Below are 18,978 nucleotides of genomic sequence, written 5' to 3' on the forward strand. Positions count from 1 at the left end.
GGTTCCCCTCAGCGGCAGTGGCAGCTGCACCCATCCTCTTTGGTTAGGATGGAGATGACTGGGCACAGCAGTGGCATGGCGTCGCTGCTGCCGCAGCCCTGGGGCTTGGAGCACATACTGCCTGGATGTAGGGGCCATTTGACACACCTTTCACCTGCCCTCTTTACTTATTTCACCACTAGCCCAAGCCGCCCTGTGCTGGGAACCCACGCTGCTCATTTCAGGAGCAACACTTCGGCCCTGCGTTTCTTTCTTCCTGCAGCATCTGTTGAGATGCTGTCAGCCTGCTCTTTACTTGCCCCACAAGCAAGCAATTCACCCGAGGAAGGGGAATGCTGGTCTAGACCCTAAGTCCTGAGTGACAGTGTGATCAGCCTATCCACCCACAACCCAAAGCACTCTTTTTTAGGGCATAGGAAGTATTTTCTTTACTTTCCAGTTTTCAATTAAGCATTTTCCCTCATAATCTATTCATCCCTATTCCCAGTGGAATTCGTCTCTTCTTATCTTCCCTTCACAAAGCTGATTTTGAATAGTGAACATTTAAATGAAAATATGAAACTACCTTTTTGCATGTAATAATCTGAAGTCTTACAGCAGAACCATCTTATCTAATGGCTCTGAAGTATAAGGAAAGCAAAAAGGAATTTCAAACGTTTCTCCAAAACCAGCTTTAACAGCTTCACTTTACTCAGTTATGTGCTTTAAATGAAATTATTCCAGAGTGTATAATATTAAGCAAAATATAAAGGCAGTTTGGAACAAGAAAGTAAGCCCAAGCTGAGATCACCAATTTGCATGTGGTACCAAGCAATTATTTTTATGACCCACTTTCATACATATTTTAATACGGTATAAAATAAGCTCTACTGTCACAGCTTCCCATTCCTCCTACAATCTCGAAGCATAGCTGGGGGCTCCCAGAAAAAGAGCTCTGTTGCAATCAACTGGCTGGGACATTTGTTTTTTAATCCTCAAGCCTCCAAGTTTAAATCGCTGCATAACCAACTTCCCTCTCAGTCTCCCTGCCGCAAGCAGTTATTTATGTAGCAAATACATACTGAGTGCTTACTGCTGATCAAGTCTCACTGATTTATACCATGATTCTTCATTTAACCCATAAAAGAATGTTTCTATTATCCTGACACTCTTATTTAAAACATTTGTTTTCTTAAAAAAAAAATCTATGATTGGCTATAACTAAGAATTCTTGTTTAGTAAAGTCTGACAAATGATGGTCATTCTCTAGACATCAGCGCCTTTGGATAGGCCTCCACATCACCCAAGTGTGTGCCCCTGACACTTACTATCTACGATTCTGGTGGGCAGCTGTTACTCATGGGCCTGAATGTAAAGTGTAGAGGTGATAAAACCTATTGGTGAGGAACAGCCTATGACACTGCTGGGGTCGCCAGTACTTTTGTGAAGGACCTCAGGGATCCTGCCTGAGAGCCTAACTACATGGCTCCCACAAAGAGTCTATGGACCCTGATTTATCAATGTCACTGCATTAAATTTAATAAAAAAAAAACTAAAAAAAAAAAAAAAAAAAAGAAGAGTCTATGGAAAAGGGGGTTCCAAACAAAAATAACTCTCTCCCTCATTTTTTGAGACATATGTCATTTGTAAATTCAGGACTGTTTAATGAGTACTGGTGTATTTGGTGAAATAGTTTCATTACTTCATATTCGCCCTTTTATAATAATTCTCTAAATCCATTTGTACATTTAGGTCATTTTCAGCCTGAATCACTAAATATAGTATTTCCCATAGTTTTGACAAAATCTCATGGTTTCATAAGTGGTCCCTTTTCTTCTTTCTTTCTTTCTTTCTTTCTTTCTTTCTTTCTTTCTTTCTCTCTCTCTCTTCTTTCTTTCTTTCTTTCTTTCTTTCTTTCTTTCTTTCTTTCTTTCTTCCATGTAAAAGTATACACAGATTTACCATTGGCACAAAACATAAAAATCCAAGTTATCTTCACTCATCATACCTGTGTATAAAGTTTCTAATATCTTCACTGTCCTTTTTTCTAGGTGAAAACTTAATATTTTTCTCTCTCTTTATAGTAAGGACGCTCTAATTCTATCAGGAGATCATTGATTTCACTAAGGGGATAATTATTATGCTGAAAATTGCAGTTGCCAACTTACTACCCACAGAATGGGAGAGAAAGTAGCCCTGGCCACTTTGGGTGACCTGTAAGCACCCACAGTTACATCACAGAGAGATGAGTCCGGACGATGGCAGAAGGCAAAGCATGCCACCTCTTTACCCTGCACCTGTTCATAACTTCATGTTTCTGAAAGGACTCTGGCCACCTGCAGAAGTGTTTTTGTTTTATTCTGCTGTAAAATGGACTCACCCTAAAGAGTAGAGACGGCATTGCTTGTTGCGGATTTGATGAGCTAAGCCAAACCTGTCATCAAGACAAACCGACCAGGGCTTCTTTGCAGGGCTGGAGTCAGTAGCTGGGCTGTCTGTGCTCATGTGATCACATGCAATCTGTAGGGATTGGAAATCAATGTGAATAATTCAAAGCATTGGATGATAAATGGCAGGTAGACTTACTGCTTCCCTGGTTCCCGAAAACCGTAACAGGAAAGTTATGTCCTTCTCCACTGCTAACTACGCCCTCCCCCAGGGAAACACAAGACTTCTGTAAAATGATGAGAGGAATTCCAAGTACCAGATTATAAATAACCTCATGGAGACTATAGGCAGGTTGGAAGGGATGTTAAGAACTGCTACTACCAAATGGACAGGCAGCACTGGGCAGAACGAACCAGGAACAAAATGGCAGGGAGCAGGCTTTGCAGAGGTGAGTTAGTCTTGGGAGGATGAACAGAAGCTAAGACCAGGAAGAGCATTCCAGACATAGAGAGCAGCGCTCCGAACAGAGCACAGAGAACAGAGGTCTGTCATCCACAATGTCCCTCCTAGAAGCTGGGAGATAAGACTGTGGGCATGGGTCTCAGAAGGACACAGAATCACTGATTCCTTATCTCGGGCAGATGAGGTGGGGCCACCGTGGTGCAGATAGGTAGCATGTGTTATTTATGGTTAACAGCTGATCAGGGGTCTCATAAAATTAATCCGTAATTCCTGCTAAGAGGACAGTGTGCTCTGTGATACACTATTCTAATGAGCAGGGCCCCAGCCAGGAGTGAGTCTCTCCTTGAGCTAACCAAAACAATTCTTTTTAACTCATCCAATAGTATATAAGAAAACCAAAGGGAATGAGCTTCTAAGTCAAGCAGAAGCAAGTCTCTAATTTCAAATGCACATGAAGTAAAATATCCTTTGTAAGGAGTTTCTGATGTGTGTTTGAGGCTGACACAGTGTGCATGGCCAGGGTTGCTGGAACCAAAGAAAACAAGTCTGTGGCCCGGGTATCTACCTTCCTGAGCAAGCGTACTCTCCCTAATCCCTCAAAACACTCATAGTCATCACGATGCACCACAAATTATGCAGTGGCTCTCTCTGCCACATCACAGACAATAGACCGCCCCAGGTGGAAAAGATGCTGTGAGGCTCACGGCTTTAATTCATTGGAAAACATAATAGCAAACAGTTTTCTCCTTCAGTAGATCTTCTAGGCTTGCCAAATCCTTTTCTTTAACTGACTTTTCCAAAATTTTAATCTAAAAAGAGTTTATTATGTGGCACCTATTCAAGTAATACAGCATCTCCCTCACACTTGAAATCCAGAGCTGGCCTGGTGAAATCACCCTGGCACTCTTCAGTAGTAACCATGACGGTGTCTCCTGCTAGGGTTTGGACATTTTAGAGTAAAGCTTAAAAAGTGAAACCCTATATATATATTTATATTCTTTTCTCTCAACCCAGTAACTCTATCTGCAACCACTGTTTAAAGGGAAAAAAATAATAAATGAAATTGAATCTTCTACCAAGCAACTAGTACAGAATACATTTATTAACTGGGTGTGTCAACATATTAATTTGTATTATTCATGCCTATTATTCTCCCACAGATAAGTGGAAATTATGCTTCTACCTGCCCACCACCTAGTCACCACCCACACACCCAGTGGAGAAGTTACTAATCTAATTAGAGCTGTGTGTTCATTGGGCCTGTTTTTGCTAGGGGGCAAATTACTATGCCCTAACCATCAGTACCTCCACTGGGGCTCTGCTCAATCCCTGCCTCCTGCAGCAGTTAGTTAAGCCAGGGGGGTTCTGTGGGCCCCAAAGCATTTCTGGACCTCAAAGTTGAGCCATTTGCTCTAGGGAAGCTTCCAAGGGTATTTTTATTAAAGTGGCATGATGCTACCCATCTGCTGCTGTTCTTTGTGTGCAGCTCTCCCTACGAACTGCCATAATGACAGATCAGGCAGGATGGGGACGTTCATAGGTTCTTATTCATAATTCCCTCCTAACACCATTAACAGCTAACTCTGGCCTCTCCCACAGTGTTTCTCAGGGTGTGGTCCACCTACATTCTGATGGACCTCGGAGGTACTTAAAAATGCAGATTCCTGGGTGCCATTCCAGATCTATAAAATCAGAATCTTAACACATGCATCTCAACAAGTCCCCCCCCCCCAAGTGATTCTTTTGCTGGTGGTCCTGTGAGTTTACTAGAAGCCCACTGAGATGCCAGCCTGGCCTCCCCTGTGTTTTAGCAAATTAAGGGAAGAGGCTACTCATAGGCCAGAGCTTGAACTGAAAATCCCCAACGTTGGGAGGAGAGTTTTATTCTATTAAAAATGACACTCTAAGCATGTCTTCTTCTTCCACAGACTTCATCTTACACAGATATATCCCTATTGGAAAGGCATTCTTTCCCATTCAGTGTCTCTGCGATTGTTCTTTTCCTCTCCTAGTTCAAAAATAAAACACAGTTTTTCCATTTTAACCATTTACTGACTAGCTCACTGATAGACATTAGTTTTTGAAAAGAAATGAGAGTACTTGGTAAAATTCAGCTCCTAAAAATTAATTAAATATTGATTTTTCAAACTTCCTGGTTAAGATTTATGGCCAGGGCTTCCATAAATGCTCTTGCAAGCAAAATAAGTGAGGGCGGTGACTCCTAGCTAAGCTTCAACTCCAGTAATTATGCTTTCTCTCTCTCTCTCTCTCTCTCTCCTAATTTCCCTTGTAATTTAGCCATATAAAGGCAAATTAGGTCTAGACAAAGGAAAACGGACTCCAGGAGAAAAAAAAATGCTTTTTAGTTATTTAACTTAAAAGAATCTAATTTATTTTTATTTTATGTGGTGTTGCAAAAGCTTGAATAGCCTTTCTGCCAATCCATAAGTAGAACCCTACAAAGAGAGCCCTTAAAATTTGGGGACATCTGGCAAGAATCACTTCACTGATCAACTGTATGTTTATGTAACACCATTATTTTAAAAAGTAAAATCTCAAAGAAAGAGTTGTGTTTTTGTTGCTTTATCCCAATCTGTGTATATGTATGCATGTATGTAATAGTAAATATAATAGACGCTATTGTTATGAAGTTCTAGTCTACCTTTCCAGAATAGGTCCTTATGTTATTCTCAAAAATAGGTAGATGAATAGATGATCAGATAGATAGATGATAGATAGATAGAGTTTTAAAACATATATATATATATTTTTTTTTTTTAAACAGCAACTGTTGTTTAGATTAATTCTGTACTGCAAGGCATGCTTCCTGGAGGCATATGGTTTGGGGGTTGCCATAAAAAGCTAGATCTGGAGCCTTCCCTCAGAACAGAGCACTGTGTTTGTGATTTAACCATTAGTTTGCAGCAGCGCATCATCGACTTCAGAATTCAGAGATGTAACCATGGGCTTTCACATCAGAAAACAATATTTAATTAAATTGAGCTTGATGTCTTGTACACTCTGCCCAAACACCGTATCTTCTAGTGTTTCATTAATAATGCAGGAACCCAGTCATGCCATCAGAGTCACCACAAAGCACAAGCCCAGGAGCACCACTTCCCCGGCACTTGAATGCCACACTCTCCATGCCCTGCGCTCTGTTCCTGTGCTCCCTCGCCTGGGGGAGCTTCCCCACCCATCTGTCTACCCTACTAGAGAACACTCAACTCTTGCACCCAGTGTGAGTGGGTATTTAATTCAGTTTGGTATCCCAGCCATTGTCCAGCACAGGGCTGGCCTCAAAGCAGGAGCTCAATAAATGCCTACTGAATCAAGGAAAGAATAAATCAATGCTGAACATATCAAATGCTATGCCTTGCTGTACAAGTTTGAAAACAGATCCGAGGGGAATAATTTTTTTTATTATTTTAAAAAGCAGCAGAAGAGGATGGGGAGGGGGTGAAATTTGTTTTAGTACCTTCAGAAGTTTAATTTCTATTCCTTGCTCATTATGACTCACTTCTGCTAACTGAATAGTTTAGGTAGTAGTGACTCTGCCAGTTTAATAAATTTGCATTTTTAAAATGACTTCCAAATGAAGTATAAGCCCCAAAAGCAGCCAAAAAAGCTTTGCATTACATAGAAAGGGGGGAGGGCACTGGATAGTAAAAGATTTCATTTAAGAACAAGTTAGTGTCATCTCTGATGACCTCCCACCTGCTGGCCTCTGTGTGACCCAGAAGTACTTAAGGTAGGTAAAATGACCCAATTACAAAACCACTGTGAGGTCTGGAACTTTATCTCATTCTTTCTGGAGGACAAAAGTCCTCCTAGAGAGCTTTATCAACAGATTATCTATTATTGTACTTATCAAGCTGAATAATCATTCTATATCCATTTCTCTGCCTTCCCCACTCGTCTGTTAGCCTCCATCTTAGCCTCTCGAGGCTTCTGTTATACACCGAGGGCCGAGCACAGCTCCTGGCAAATAGGAGGTGCTGAAAAAATGGAATCCTATGTTATTCTCAGCACAGTATAAGGTCACAGAACTGAGTGGGACTTTAGAAATAATTTGGTACTCTTCCTTTTCAAGATCAGAACAGTGAGAGACAGAGAAGCAAAATAAATTGCCCAGGGTCACAACATCAGAGCACATCATAACATGCTTTTTAAAAAAAGACTTTTTCTCCTCTCAGCTCATAAGTCAAGGGAAAATCCAACAGGGGCTTGAAAGGACCCTTTCATGCCTCCAGAGCATCTTCTAAGTAAATATGCCTTTTAGAAGTCACAGAATATTAACCTGCAATACATATAAAATGAAATGTAGAGGCTTTCACTCGGTCAATTTATTTTTTGGGGGGTGCAGCACATCACTCTCAAATTCAACTCATAAATTGAACACCTTTTCTCTTTTCTTGGGGGCCTCTAAGGGATTCGAAAAGTCACTGTTAAGAGGTCCAGCTGCTTCTCCTTCTCGTAAAACCAAACTATTGAATTACAATTTCAGTATTTTAATTAAGTCTGTGCAAGTCCACCAAATTAATCTGTAGCAGCAAAATAAGATAAAAATTATGTAAAGCACAGGAACCAATGTATCATCCCGTCACTCATGATTAATGCAAACTTCTACTTTCATGTCTAGGTGACAAATATTAAAATCCCTGATTGACTGCATCACATAAGAAATAGGACTTTCTCCTACCCCTAAATTAGCCTTCTAAAGATCTAGAAACATATTCTCCCATGGAAGAAAAGTGGGCTTTTCTGCAGCCAGTGGGATTTGAAAGGAGAAATAGAATGCCAAGGGCCAGTGGGCTGAGGGGGTATCCAAGAACTGGGGTACCTGTGCCCACGAGCTCTGCAGGGAAGTCTCCTGCATGGGCCCCTGCCTCACAGGCAGTCTCAGTTGCTAATTTATTAGCACCTCTCCATTCCCTCCAGCCTTGATTACTTCTTCTGTCTCTCTCCCCAGGATCGGTCTACTTGATAATGGAACCTCCTGATTAACGTGTCAAGAGTCATAGACTCTCCTTAATGGACAATCTCTCTGCCTGCTCCGGGCACTGACTCAGCCTGCCAAGCTGGGTGGGAGCTGCCACAATGAGTTAAATCACTAACACAGGCCCGGTGCTCAGTAATGATTTAAAGTGCCCTGCAGAACAGAAAGCCTATGGATTCATAAGCGTCTTTTTGGACTGCCTGCGAAGTCTCCTCTGCTCTCTGGCCTAGCACGTCCCTGTCTGCCAAGCATCTGTGACAGAAAAGCAAAAAGGCGGATTCCTCCAGATACAAAATGAAGCTTGAACCTCCCGATGAGAGTTTTGTTTTGTGACACGCTTCACCGCTGATTCACGGGAATGAATCCATCTCTTCAAATGGTGTTCCAAAGCAATTTCCTAAAGTGGATCCTTAAAGCACATCGGATGAATCATTCAAACATTTCAGGACGGCGATGCTCCTGAAAGGGAGAGGATGCAGCCGCAAATGGAAGGCACCTGCCTCCGAGTGAGTGAGTGAATCTAAGCAGCAATGCCTCAGAAACCGTGTCCCCTCAAGTCCCTATCAGGAGTCACTAAAAACCTCCCCGCCCCCTCCCTGACACATCTTTCTTAAAAGGCGGCAATCGGTATCTTTTGCATCATCGCCAAATCCCCTTGCGCATGAAACACAACCTGGGTGGTGCTGATATATCTCAGGAACCTCGAGGCTTCTTCATCCAGGGACTGAGCAGGGCCTGCCCAAGGCTGGAGGTCTATATGCCACCGGGGACCCTGTGAGAGAGAAAACATAGGTCAGTGGGTAAAGGGTGAGGAGTTTGAGGGTGGGGTTAGAAAGACTTAGAGTTTGAGGCAAGAGGGCAAGGCTGCTCCAGCAGCCTGCAAAACAAACACTTCTGCACACTGGGCAGGGAGCTGGCTCAGAGCTGCTGTCATTAAGACCCCATCAGTCACAGGGAGACAAATGAGGCCTGAGAAAGCCCAGCTACCAGGCTCAGCAGCAGATTGCAAAGATGTCCCCGGGGACAGCTGACTCTTCTGATCAAAGGCAAACTCCACTTGACCCGATTGGGCTCTCTCAGCTGCAGCTCTGCATTCCACCGTGCTGCTCCCCATTCAGAAAAAAAAAAATCTTCCTATCGACTGAAGTTTCCAAAGCTTAGTGCTTCAGAGATGTGCACCTCCCTAAGGGCCAGTTTTGCTGTCTCAGCGCCACAATGAACTCTTGGGGCCCTTGGCACCTTCCCCAGCACAAAGAGACAGAGGAGGCGGCAGGGAGGTGCAATGGTGCCACCCAGCGTTCCAGACCTCCTGGCCCTGGTCCCTCCTGGGACCTTGCATATGCAGGTGAGGTGCCCAGACTGTCACCCTCTGGGCTGGCAAGGGTGGCCTTCTAGCACTGTGAGGCAGCCCCACTTTTCAGCAGAGGGCATATGGAGCTCACATGGGCAGAGAGACCAGAAATAAACCCCTTCTGTAGTAAGAGTGGAGGGCAGATGAAGGGGTCGGGGAAGGCAATGATCTGGAAGAAACAAAAATGAGGACTGCCTCCTCCAGTCAAAAGAAAGCAATAGTCATGAAGTCCTTGTTAGCGTTCAAGTTCCCACCTATGGTTCTTACCACCTGGAAACTTCCGGGAGGCTCATTGTAATTCCCAGGGGTGAGTATGCCATGGTGTGGGGCAGGACAGGCCGGCAGGGCCCAGAGAAGGTCAGCAGCTGGCAGAGTGAGCATCTAGTGTCAGAAAAGACTTTGGGTGTCTTGGCAAAGGTTTCTAGCAGAGTGCTTGGGATGGTCCCCTAAACTGCCTTTTATGGTGAAAAAGGGGACAGGGAGGGTTTTGTGGACAAGATAAAGGGACCATTCCTGTATAGACATTGTTCTTCAGTTAAGTATTGTTACAATCTGAAAGTTTGTGCCCCCTCCCTAATCCATATATTGAAATCCTAATGCCCAATGTGATGATATTAGGCTGTGGAGCCTCTGGGATGTGCTTAGATTAGCGGTTCTCAACCTGTGGGTCGCAACCCCACACGGGTCGCCTAAAGCCATCGGAAAATACATATTTATTATACAATACATTTTTAAATAAAATATGTATTTCCGATGGCTTTAGGCGACCCCTGTGTTTTGGTCGTTCGACCCCCGCCGGGGTCGCGACCCACAGGTTGAGAACTGCTGGCTTAGATCATGAGGGTAGAGCCCTCATGAATGAGATTAGTGTTCTTGTAAAAGAGGCCCTACAAAGCTCCTTGGCCCCTTCTATCATGTGAGGACACAGCCAGAAGTAAGCAGTCTACAACCCTGAACCAAACTGTGATAGGGTGTCAAGGAACTGCAAAACTGTTGATACTAGTATTTCAAAAAGAAGAGCCAGGCCCCCTTTACCCCTCCCTTCTGAGGAAAAAAAATAAAAATAAAAAAATAAAAAACAAGAGAAAGAGATTAAAGGGGCAAAAGTTAGTTAGTAGTTAATCATAATTTAACTATAGTTCTCTGGAAGGGCTGAGACCACTACTTGCTAGACAGAGCAAAGAAGGTAGAACTTATCTGAAAAATTCCTCTTCATCTTCCTAACGAGCCTTAGGAAACAATGTTTACATATCTTAAATAAAAATTCCTATAACTCATCCTTCCCTCCTGGAGTCCTGAGAGTGACATATACCTCTAGACAAAGGGATCACGAGCCCACTCCCCTTGCTTGAAAAACCTGCATTCTGTAACATTTTATATGCTTTCTAATAGTCATCCCTTTTGAAATTTTTTATATGTATAAAACTTGTAAACTAAGCAAGCGGGGACTAGCTTATTAGCCTAATAAACTGGCCTCAAGACTTTTAGCAAAATTAATTTCATTTAGCTTCTCTCCTTATAGCTAAACATTTCATTTCCCACTGTGTGGCGACAGGGATAGGTCTTAGACTACAGTAGATTTGGGAATGTCTTTGATATGTAAAACATTTATCGCTACTGTGTTGAAATGTAAAACAACATTTACTGCTACTGTGTCCTGTAGGGTATGTAAAACATTTATCACTACTGTGTTATCTTGTGGTCCTGATATATAGGAATGCTTTTCTTTTTAATAGATCCTATAGATAAATGTTGCAAGCTTATCAGTAAATGACTTTTGTATCATGCTCCCATCCTTTTCCCCCCAACCAGTATGTGATCATGTCTATATAACCAACCTCTGCACTATGATCAAGGCTGCATGATTTGGGTTAGCTATACCCCGTGTAAGTCATATGTAGCTGGCTTATTAATAAATCTCCTCCTAAAATTTCTTCTGTATCCTGCCTTGGTGTCTCTATGTAACCCACGGATTAAAGTACAGTACTTTATAACTGAACGAACTATGCTGCCACCCTAATCTTGGACATCCAGCCTTTAGAACCGTGAGCACTACGTTTTTGTTGTATACAAAACCACCCAGACTGTGGTGTTTGGTTATGGCAGTTTGAACAGACTAACACAGGTATTATCCTCCTGAAAAAGAAGCATCTAAACAAGTTAGCCCTGAGATGCTTTCATACTGCTGTGGTTTGTTGCCTCTAGATGGGGTGGCCTAAATGACTTGGGGTTAAACTGAAAGCAAAGAGAAGGGGGGAACATGCAGGTTCGCCAGTGTGAAGGCAGGTATGTGGCCTGAGGAAGAGGAGTACCCTCTGGAGTGAAGGTCTGAGATAAATGAAAACTCTTCACAAGTCATAAAGGGTTCTGTCAATAGGAGACATTACTGACTCATTGCACAGGGTCCCTAGGGCCCACAGTGTTGCTCCCTAGACAGGTCTGTACTGCCTGGGAGTGGCTGAGCCCCCTACAGTCCCTCCAGACTTAAAGAACCCTCTCTGATTTCCCTCGGGCTGCCTGCTTCACAGCGATCGTTAAGGCAGGGCTGGTTTCATGGGTGTGCAAGCTGTCCAGTCTTAGAAAGGCCGATGCTTGGCTTCATGCTTTGCAAACACTGTCTGGAAAGTCTTAATTTTTGAACAAGGGCCTCCACATTTTCATTTTGCACTGGTCCCAGCAAAGCATGTATTATTCAGTATGCCCTGAGAGGCACCTTTTCTGGAAAAACAGCCTTTTCTTATAGCTGTCTTGTTCTGCGGAGGTTGAATAGACAGAGACTCTAGTCAGACAGAGTCTGAGAACATTAGTTCATCTATCTTCCCAGCTAATGTCTTCTATCCCCCATTTCTTTTTATTTTCTTGTAAATTTTTTATTGTGATGTAGGGGATAGGTCAGGAAATAACACACACACACACACACACACACACACATTTCTTCTTTCCTTCTCTTATAGATACTGATTATATTCATGGGGCATCAGCCACTCTGTGCCAGGCACTGGCCAACACAGATGCGAACGAAGCCCAGACGCCCCCAGGAGGTGCTCACAGTCCCGTGGAGGAGATGAGCATGCACATGATGACTTTGATAGGGAAATGCTGAAACATTAGGGAGAGCTGTTCATTTCAGGAAACTATTTAATTATGAAATCATAAATGATAAGTACATTTAAACACAAATGCCTCCTAGTTTTGTTTGGTCACATTCTTTTTGGATCAAATGACAAAGAGCGACTTCCCAGGTGGCTGCAGCTTTCAGCACAGCAACACAATGCCTCCTGCAAGCCTCTCTGGGCTCGGGGTGTAAAGATTCCCATGGCATTGTCATGGGCCCACTCACAAGTGCCCCAGCATTTGGCCCCTGGAGCCTCTTGATGAAAATGATGGAGTTCTCCCCTATGGTTTTACTCTAAATCAGAGATCAGTAAGCTTTTTCTACCATAGGTCAAATAGCAAATGTTCCAGGCTTTGCAGACCATACAGTTTCTGTTGTAACTCCTCACCTCTGGTTGTAGCTCAAAAGCAGCTTTAGACAGTAAGTAAACAAGTGGGCGTGCTGTGTGCCAATAAACTCTATTTATAAAAACAGGCACGGGCTGGATTTGGCCCGCAAGACTGTAGTTTGCTGACCCCTACTCCACTTGATTATGATTTGGAGGTAGACTGGCCTGAAAGCGAGAGTCTACTTGAAATAAGGCAAAACAGAGAGATTATCCAGATTATATCCAACTTTGTCATCTGGGTGACTTGGTCAAATACCAATTAGGGTCCCTGCAGGATATAATGGGCTTTCTTCCAAGTGGCTAATTTGAGAAGAATTTAGCAGACTATTTACAAAGGTATGGGCAGGATTTCAGGAAACTAAGAATGAGCAATGCAATAATATCTGAGGCAGGCAACACCAGAGAGCCCTTATAAACCATAATAAGCCTGAAGGAGCAAGGAGGAGGAATTTTTGGAACCAGAGAGGGGAACTAAATGGTGAAGGCACGTAATAGAGAAACATAGCCAATCCTATCACATCCCGTCCTATTATAAACCCGCTCTACCTGTCAACCCCAACAGGAAGGCAGAGAAGAGAGAAGCTGTGGTTGGTATGCATGGGCCTGTACCCCAGGCTGTAGAGAGAAGGAGCAGGGTGCAGAGTGGGTCTCCAGGGGCCAATGGAAGTTCTCCTGCACAGCATCCTATAGTCAGTCAATATGGTGAAACTACAGTTACCTCAAGGACCCAAAACAGCGTCCTTCTTGCAATCTGGTATTTCTCATATCCAGCCAAGTGTTGGCCACAACACTGAGGCTGGAACAGTGAATAACGTAAGTTGAGAGATGTCAGGTGGGGATATAATAGAAACATACAGCAAAGAGATGCCTTCAGAAGTGCTCTGGCTTACTGCTTTGGTTGAGCTGTTTAGAAAACATTTCACATAAAGTAATGTTCTTATTGGAATCAGTCTGACAGTAATTTGTGATTATTTCCCCAAGGAAACCACTAGCTTTTATCATCTCTTTCAATTATCATTTGTCTTAATTCTGTAGTGCATGCACATATCAATATTTGTCCTTCAAAAAAATCCCACAAACAGAAATCTCTGAGCACCTTAAAACACCAATAGCCAGTGTTTAATAGAACAGGGCAAAAAAAAAATTTTTTTTAAGAATTTATCATTATGATTTAATAGAGTAGGCAGTTAGATAGCATGAGCATAGCCCGAACAATAGGCCAGTTACGGAATGTCACCAGGGCAGAAAATCCCAAGTACCTAACAACAGACAAAAGTGGGAAAACAAGTAGATAGGCTAGGACCTTACCCCCAGGGTGACCTTTCCTTCCCTAGCATGTCATTAGTCATGCAGTTTAGACCCCCTTAGAGGAAGAACAAGGGAGCCAGAGAATAGCTTCATAAAACTCCCATACAAGCCATTACACAATCACTTCCTTAAGCATTAAGAATGAGGCTCTGCGAGCCCTGGCCGGTTGGCTCAGCGGTAGAGTGTCGGCCTAGCGTGCGGAGGACCCGGGTTTGATTCCCGGCCAGGGCACATAGAAGAAGCGCCCATTTGCTTCTCCACCCCTCCGCCGCGCCTTCCTCTCTGTCTCTCTCTTCCCCTCCCGCAGCCAAGGCTCCATTGGAGCAAAGATGGCCCGGGCGCTGGGGATGGCTCTGTGGCCTCTGCCCCAGGCGCTAGAGTGGCTCTGGTCGCAACATGACGACACCCAGGAGGGTCGCAACATGGCGACGCCCAGGATGGGCAGAGCATCGCCCCCTGGTGGGCAGAGCGTCGCCCCCTGGTGGGCGTGCCGGGTGAATCCCGGTCGGGCGCATGCGGGAGTCTGTCTGACTGTCTCTCCCTGTTTCCAGCTTCAGAAAAGTGCAAAAAAAAAAAAAAAAAAAAAAAAAGAATGAGGTTCTGAGCCATATCAAATAATCTTAGGAACAAAGCCTCAGGTCTGTTGACCACAAAGATAACATCTAGGCCTCAGTTGTGTTTTAGGTCCAGGCCCAGAAAAGCAACAAAATCAGAGAAGTGACACCATTGCTGACATCAAGACCAATGACTAAAGATCCTGTATGCTAGTGCTGACCAATTAGTAGAGATTATGAACCTAAAAGGACACACCTGGAAAGCTGATGAATATTCTATTAAAATCCTCCCCTCTACCCTGAAATACCTACCCACTTTGAAAACCAGATAAAAAGCCTTAAGATGAAAAACCCAGTTCTCGTTCTCTCTCTCTCTCTCTCCCTCTCTCTCGCACGCCCATGCCTTATGCCCACCCTTTTCTTTCCTCAGGTGTGTTAGCCTTGCTTCCTTTCTCCTAAATTCCCAAGGCCCTTCTTTTGCCTCTGTAACTTATTCCCTGAGCCCACACAGCCCAGCTGGCTCACTTCTTCTACCTCTGCGACTCCCCAAACAAATTTCTTTCTTTCTTTTTTTTTTTTTTTTGTATTTTTCTGAAGCTGGAAACGGGGAGAGACAGTCAGACAGACTCCCGCATGCGCCCGACCGGGATCCACCCGGCACGCCCACCAGGGGCGACGCTCTGCCCCTCCGGGGCGGCGCTCCGCCGCGACCAGAGCCACTCTAGCGCCCGGGGCAGAGGCCAAGGAGCCATCCCCAGCACCCGGGCCATCCTCGCTCCAATGGAGCCCTGGCTGCAGGAGGGGAAGAGAGAGACAGAGAGGAAGGAGGGGGGGTGGAGAAGCAAATGGGCGCCCCTCCCATGTGCCCCGGCCGGGAATCGAACCCCGGTCCCCCGCACGCCAGGCCAACCGGCCAGGGCCCAAACAAATTTCTTAAGTTAGAGTTCTTGACTCTGAATTCTTTCTTAGCCAAACTCAAGGACCAAGGTCTAATACTCTAACTCTGCTGTTAACAATTTTACCCCAAACAACTTTATAAACTGCAGAGTACATTATTATGCATATGCTCCAAATATCAAGTGGCCAGAACAATGTTACCCTCATCACTCCTGGGAAGTTGGAACATAAACTTGTAGTCCTGTCTGTGCTCTTACATCCTCTTCAGATGGTAAAGGATCAGCTTAAACAGAAGGTGGGTAAAGATAATGTCATTTGGGGCTGGTCTATCTGTCCCCAGCAAGCTTAAACTCAAATGTTAAATGTAACATACACTCAACAGCCCTGATCCTGAGCCCCTGCAGGGATGGGGGTTGGGCTCTCCACTGGTTTGCAGTTCTTAGTCCCGCCCCCTAAACCACTCATACAAAGGAGCCCCTCCCCCAACACAAACCAGCATCTAAACTTGGTTCCTGGGTTTACTGAGGAAAGGAAGCAGCCCCCCCTTTGTTTGCGAAGGCTTTATTAGGCACTTTCCCCAGGAAATGTGTGTTGAAAAAAAAATCAAATCAAAAGTGATTTGATTCTTCCAATGAGGGGCAAATGTTTTCATTACATAGAAAACATTTCCAAAAATTAAGGACACCAAAAGATTCTATACACAACTAATTTGTGTTGTTTGGAGGCTATCTGGCAGCTATCTGAGATTCTGCTCCAAAGGGTAAAACGTGATCAGGGAGCCAGTCCACACTGGTGCACAGAGATGATGGCCTGGGTTCAAAAAGAATGCAAGAAGCATAGCCATGAGGCTTTCAGATATTTTTATAATTTATGATTTCAGCATTAAATGTGTTTCTCACAAAAACAAAATGATTCCTTCAAGACAAAGAAACCGAATTTCAGGATTTTACTATTAAAAGATAACGCAAAAAATAAAGCAATCTTTTAAAATACTCTTTTGCCTACCACCCTACATTTATGCATGTAATAATAGAAATTTATTAATCAAGACCATAAACCCCAAACAAAACTGGTTGCATTAAAATATTACAGAAAGAAGTAGACCGCCCCGTGACCTAGAAAAAAGACCATCGACACTGCCTTCTGCAAAAGCTTGCTTTGTCTTGAAATTTGGAATAACAGATTCCTTCTTCACAGGCAGTTTTTCCCACACCCTTGAATGACCTCACATAGCCCCCATGCAGAAATTGTCAAACTAAAGACAGTACCACCATCAGTTATGAAAGCAAGTTTTGTACAAGCATTTTCTCCTTTCCTTCCTTTTTCCTTCCTTCCTCCCTCCCTCCCTCCCTCCCTCCCTCCCTCCCTCCCTCCCTTCCTTCCTTCTTTCCTTCCTTCCTTCCTCCCTTCCTCCCTTTCTCCCTCGCTCCCTTCCTCTCTCCCTTCCTCTCTTACTCCCTCCCTCTCCCCTACCCCTCCCTCCTCCCTCCTCCCACCTCCTCACCTCCCTCCCTTCTTTCTTTCTTTCTTTCTTTCTTTCTTTCTTTCTTTCTTTCTTTCCAAAAAACAAATATAAAATAAGCTAAAAAATAAGACTTCTAATGGTCCATTCCTCTGTGTTTTCAATGCTACAGTTCTTCAGGGATGAAACTGTAAAATGAATCCGTTTCTTTGTTGTGGTGGTTAGTTAGTATAGTGTTTGGGATAGCTTTATAAAATGCCAATGCTCCTGAATGCACATTCCCACTGCTAGTAAGCTCCTGAGTTCTGAGAACCTGCAGTTTCTGTTGGGAAAGATGGCTAACAATTGCTCCTCTGCATTATGGTTGTGTCCGTGGAAAAGAGCAAGGTTGTGAGTTCCTGACTGCAAACAAACAAGACGCCAACCATGTATGTGTTGATGTATTGATGCTGGCAATGCCTAAGCTTCTGAGAGAAACAAATCCAAAACAAGCAAAATATATTTCTTTTGCAATTTTGTGCTAATTAAGATCATCTGTTAGTGGGTAGGAAACAATGACTGAAGAAAATTGTTTATTCCTTTGTAGAAAAAGAAGGGGATTTGTGCCAGTTGTTAGGGGTAGAAGAGGCCCAAAATGGTGCCTGGACAGAACAGGAATCGGCTGCAGCTGCGAATTTGTGAGCATCAGCCACCATCTTTCTGGAATGCGCTTCGACCATCACCGTTTTTAGGACTTTGCTGGAGTGTGACCTGGACTCACTCATCCCAGAGTCTCAGGGATGGCAGCCCACATACCTTCCCCCAGGCATTCTCTTGTAATTAGCTTTTTCCTCAGAGTCAGCCTGCTTCCAAAGAAGCAAGGGTCAGTTACACAATTTGTGGTGATGTTGAAAATTCAGGCACCCCATGTACAAATTTCATTAAAAAAAAAAAAAAAAGAATCGCAGTTTCAGTTCTGGATATGATGGGTAAGCGCACCCCAGCCTCTGTCTCCTGCTGAATGCATCAATAAAACCTGGACGGAATGCACAGAGCATTATTCGAGGAATCTGAAAAGTAAATACAAGCAGGCAGACTGGGGGTAAAGACTAGAATTCAAAGTACCACTGAACTGGCAGTGAGGTCACCATTGTTTTCTCTTTCTGGTATCCCGCCTCCTGTCCCTCTCCACCCCTGCACAAGACAGACTTACACTGGACATGGGCATTGCCCACTTGTTCAGGCTCAAGGAAGGAAGGGGTCTCCTAATGATAAGAGAGTGAGGGAAATTCCCCCAGTTCCCTCTCTCCTTTCTTTTTCTTTTTCTTCATTCTTTTATCTCAATTCCCAGGCAATCCCATTACGATAATGGAAGTCACAGCAGCAACCACAGGCACCTAAAACTCTAAGGAAGGAGGAGCTTCCTCTCCAATCTGAAGCCCAAGATGGCAGGATGAACACTCATGAATATTTTCTATCTCTCTTCTCCCAAAGCTTCCCATGGACATGGGAAGTGTGTAGCAAAACACAGGGAAACTAAAGCCCAACCTTTCTGGCCCAAAGGTTCAGAAAATGCAGGGAACTGGTAATACAAAAATGCAGGAAATTGTCAAGAAGGAAACCAACCCCACAATGTGGTTTATATGAAGTCCTCAGCTTATTAATATGGATCTCGTTAGTAGTTCAAAGACTTTGAGAATGGAGCTAACAGATAGACCTCGACTCGAGTGCCAGATCAATCACCAGGTGGTGTGAATGCAGGACAAAACACTGCAAACGCTTTAAAAACAGTACTTACACTGAAATCACAATCCACAGAAGCTGGCTGGAACTCGAGACCTGAGCTCAACCAAGTCACTTGCCTGTTAAAACATCTATATCAACTATAGTATTTAAACACAGCTCAGAGTCTCATAATATAATATTCAAAATATGTACAAGATATAATACAAAACTACTCAGCATGAAATCCAAGTGAAGACTCAGGAAAATCCAAACTTATGTGGGGAAAAGACAATTAATAGATACCAATACAGACATGTACAAATGTTGGAATTACTTCAAAAAACTCAAGAGCAACACATTTTAAAAATACT

The 18,978-nt window shown here is 43.7% G+C and overlaps 1 protein-coding gene across 2 annotated transcripts in view; it reads right to left on the reverse strand.

Moving 5' to 3' along the window:
• Positions 1-18,978, reverse strand: part of METTL24 (methyltransferase like 24) — a 146,742-nt gene that overhangs the window by 99,627 nt on the left and 28,137 nt on the right. For both annotated transcript variants that reach the window (XM_066248409.1, XM_066248408.1), the window contains exons 2-3: positions 8,502-8,600; positions 2,360-2,499 (exon numbers count right to left, since the gene is read on the reverse strand). In XM_066248409.1, the coding sequence (XP_066104506.1) occupies positions 2,360-2,499; positions 8,502-8,600 (239 nt within the window). The remainder of the gene's footprint in view (positions 1-2,359; positions 2,500-8,501; positions 8,601-18,978) is intronic.

The sequence above is a fragment of the Saccopteryx bilineata genome, chromosome 12 (assembly GCF_036850765.1).
Source record: "Saccopteryx bilineata isolate mSacBil1 chromosome 12, mSacBil1_pri_phased_curated, whole genome shotgun sequence".
Classification (NCBI taxonomy): Eukaryota; Metazoa; Chordata; class Mammalia; order Chiroptera; family Emballonuridae; genus Saccopteryx; species Saccopteryx bilineata.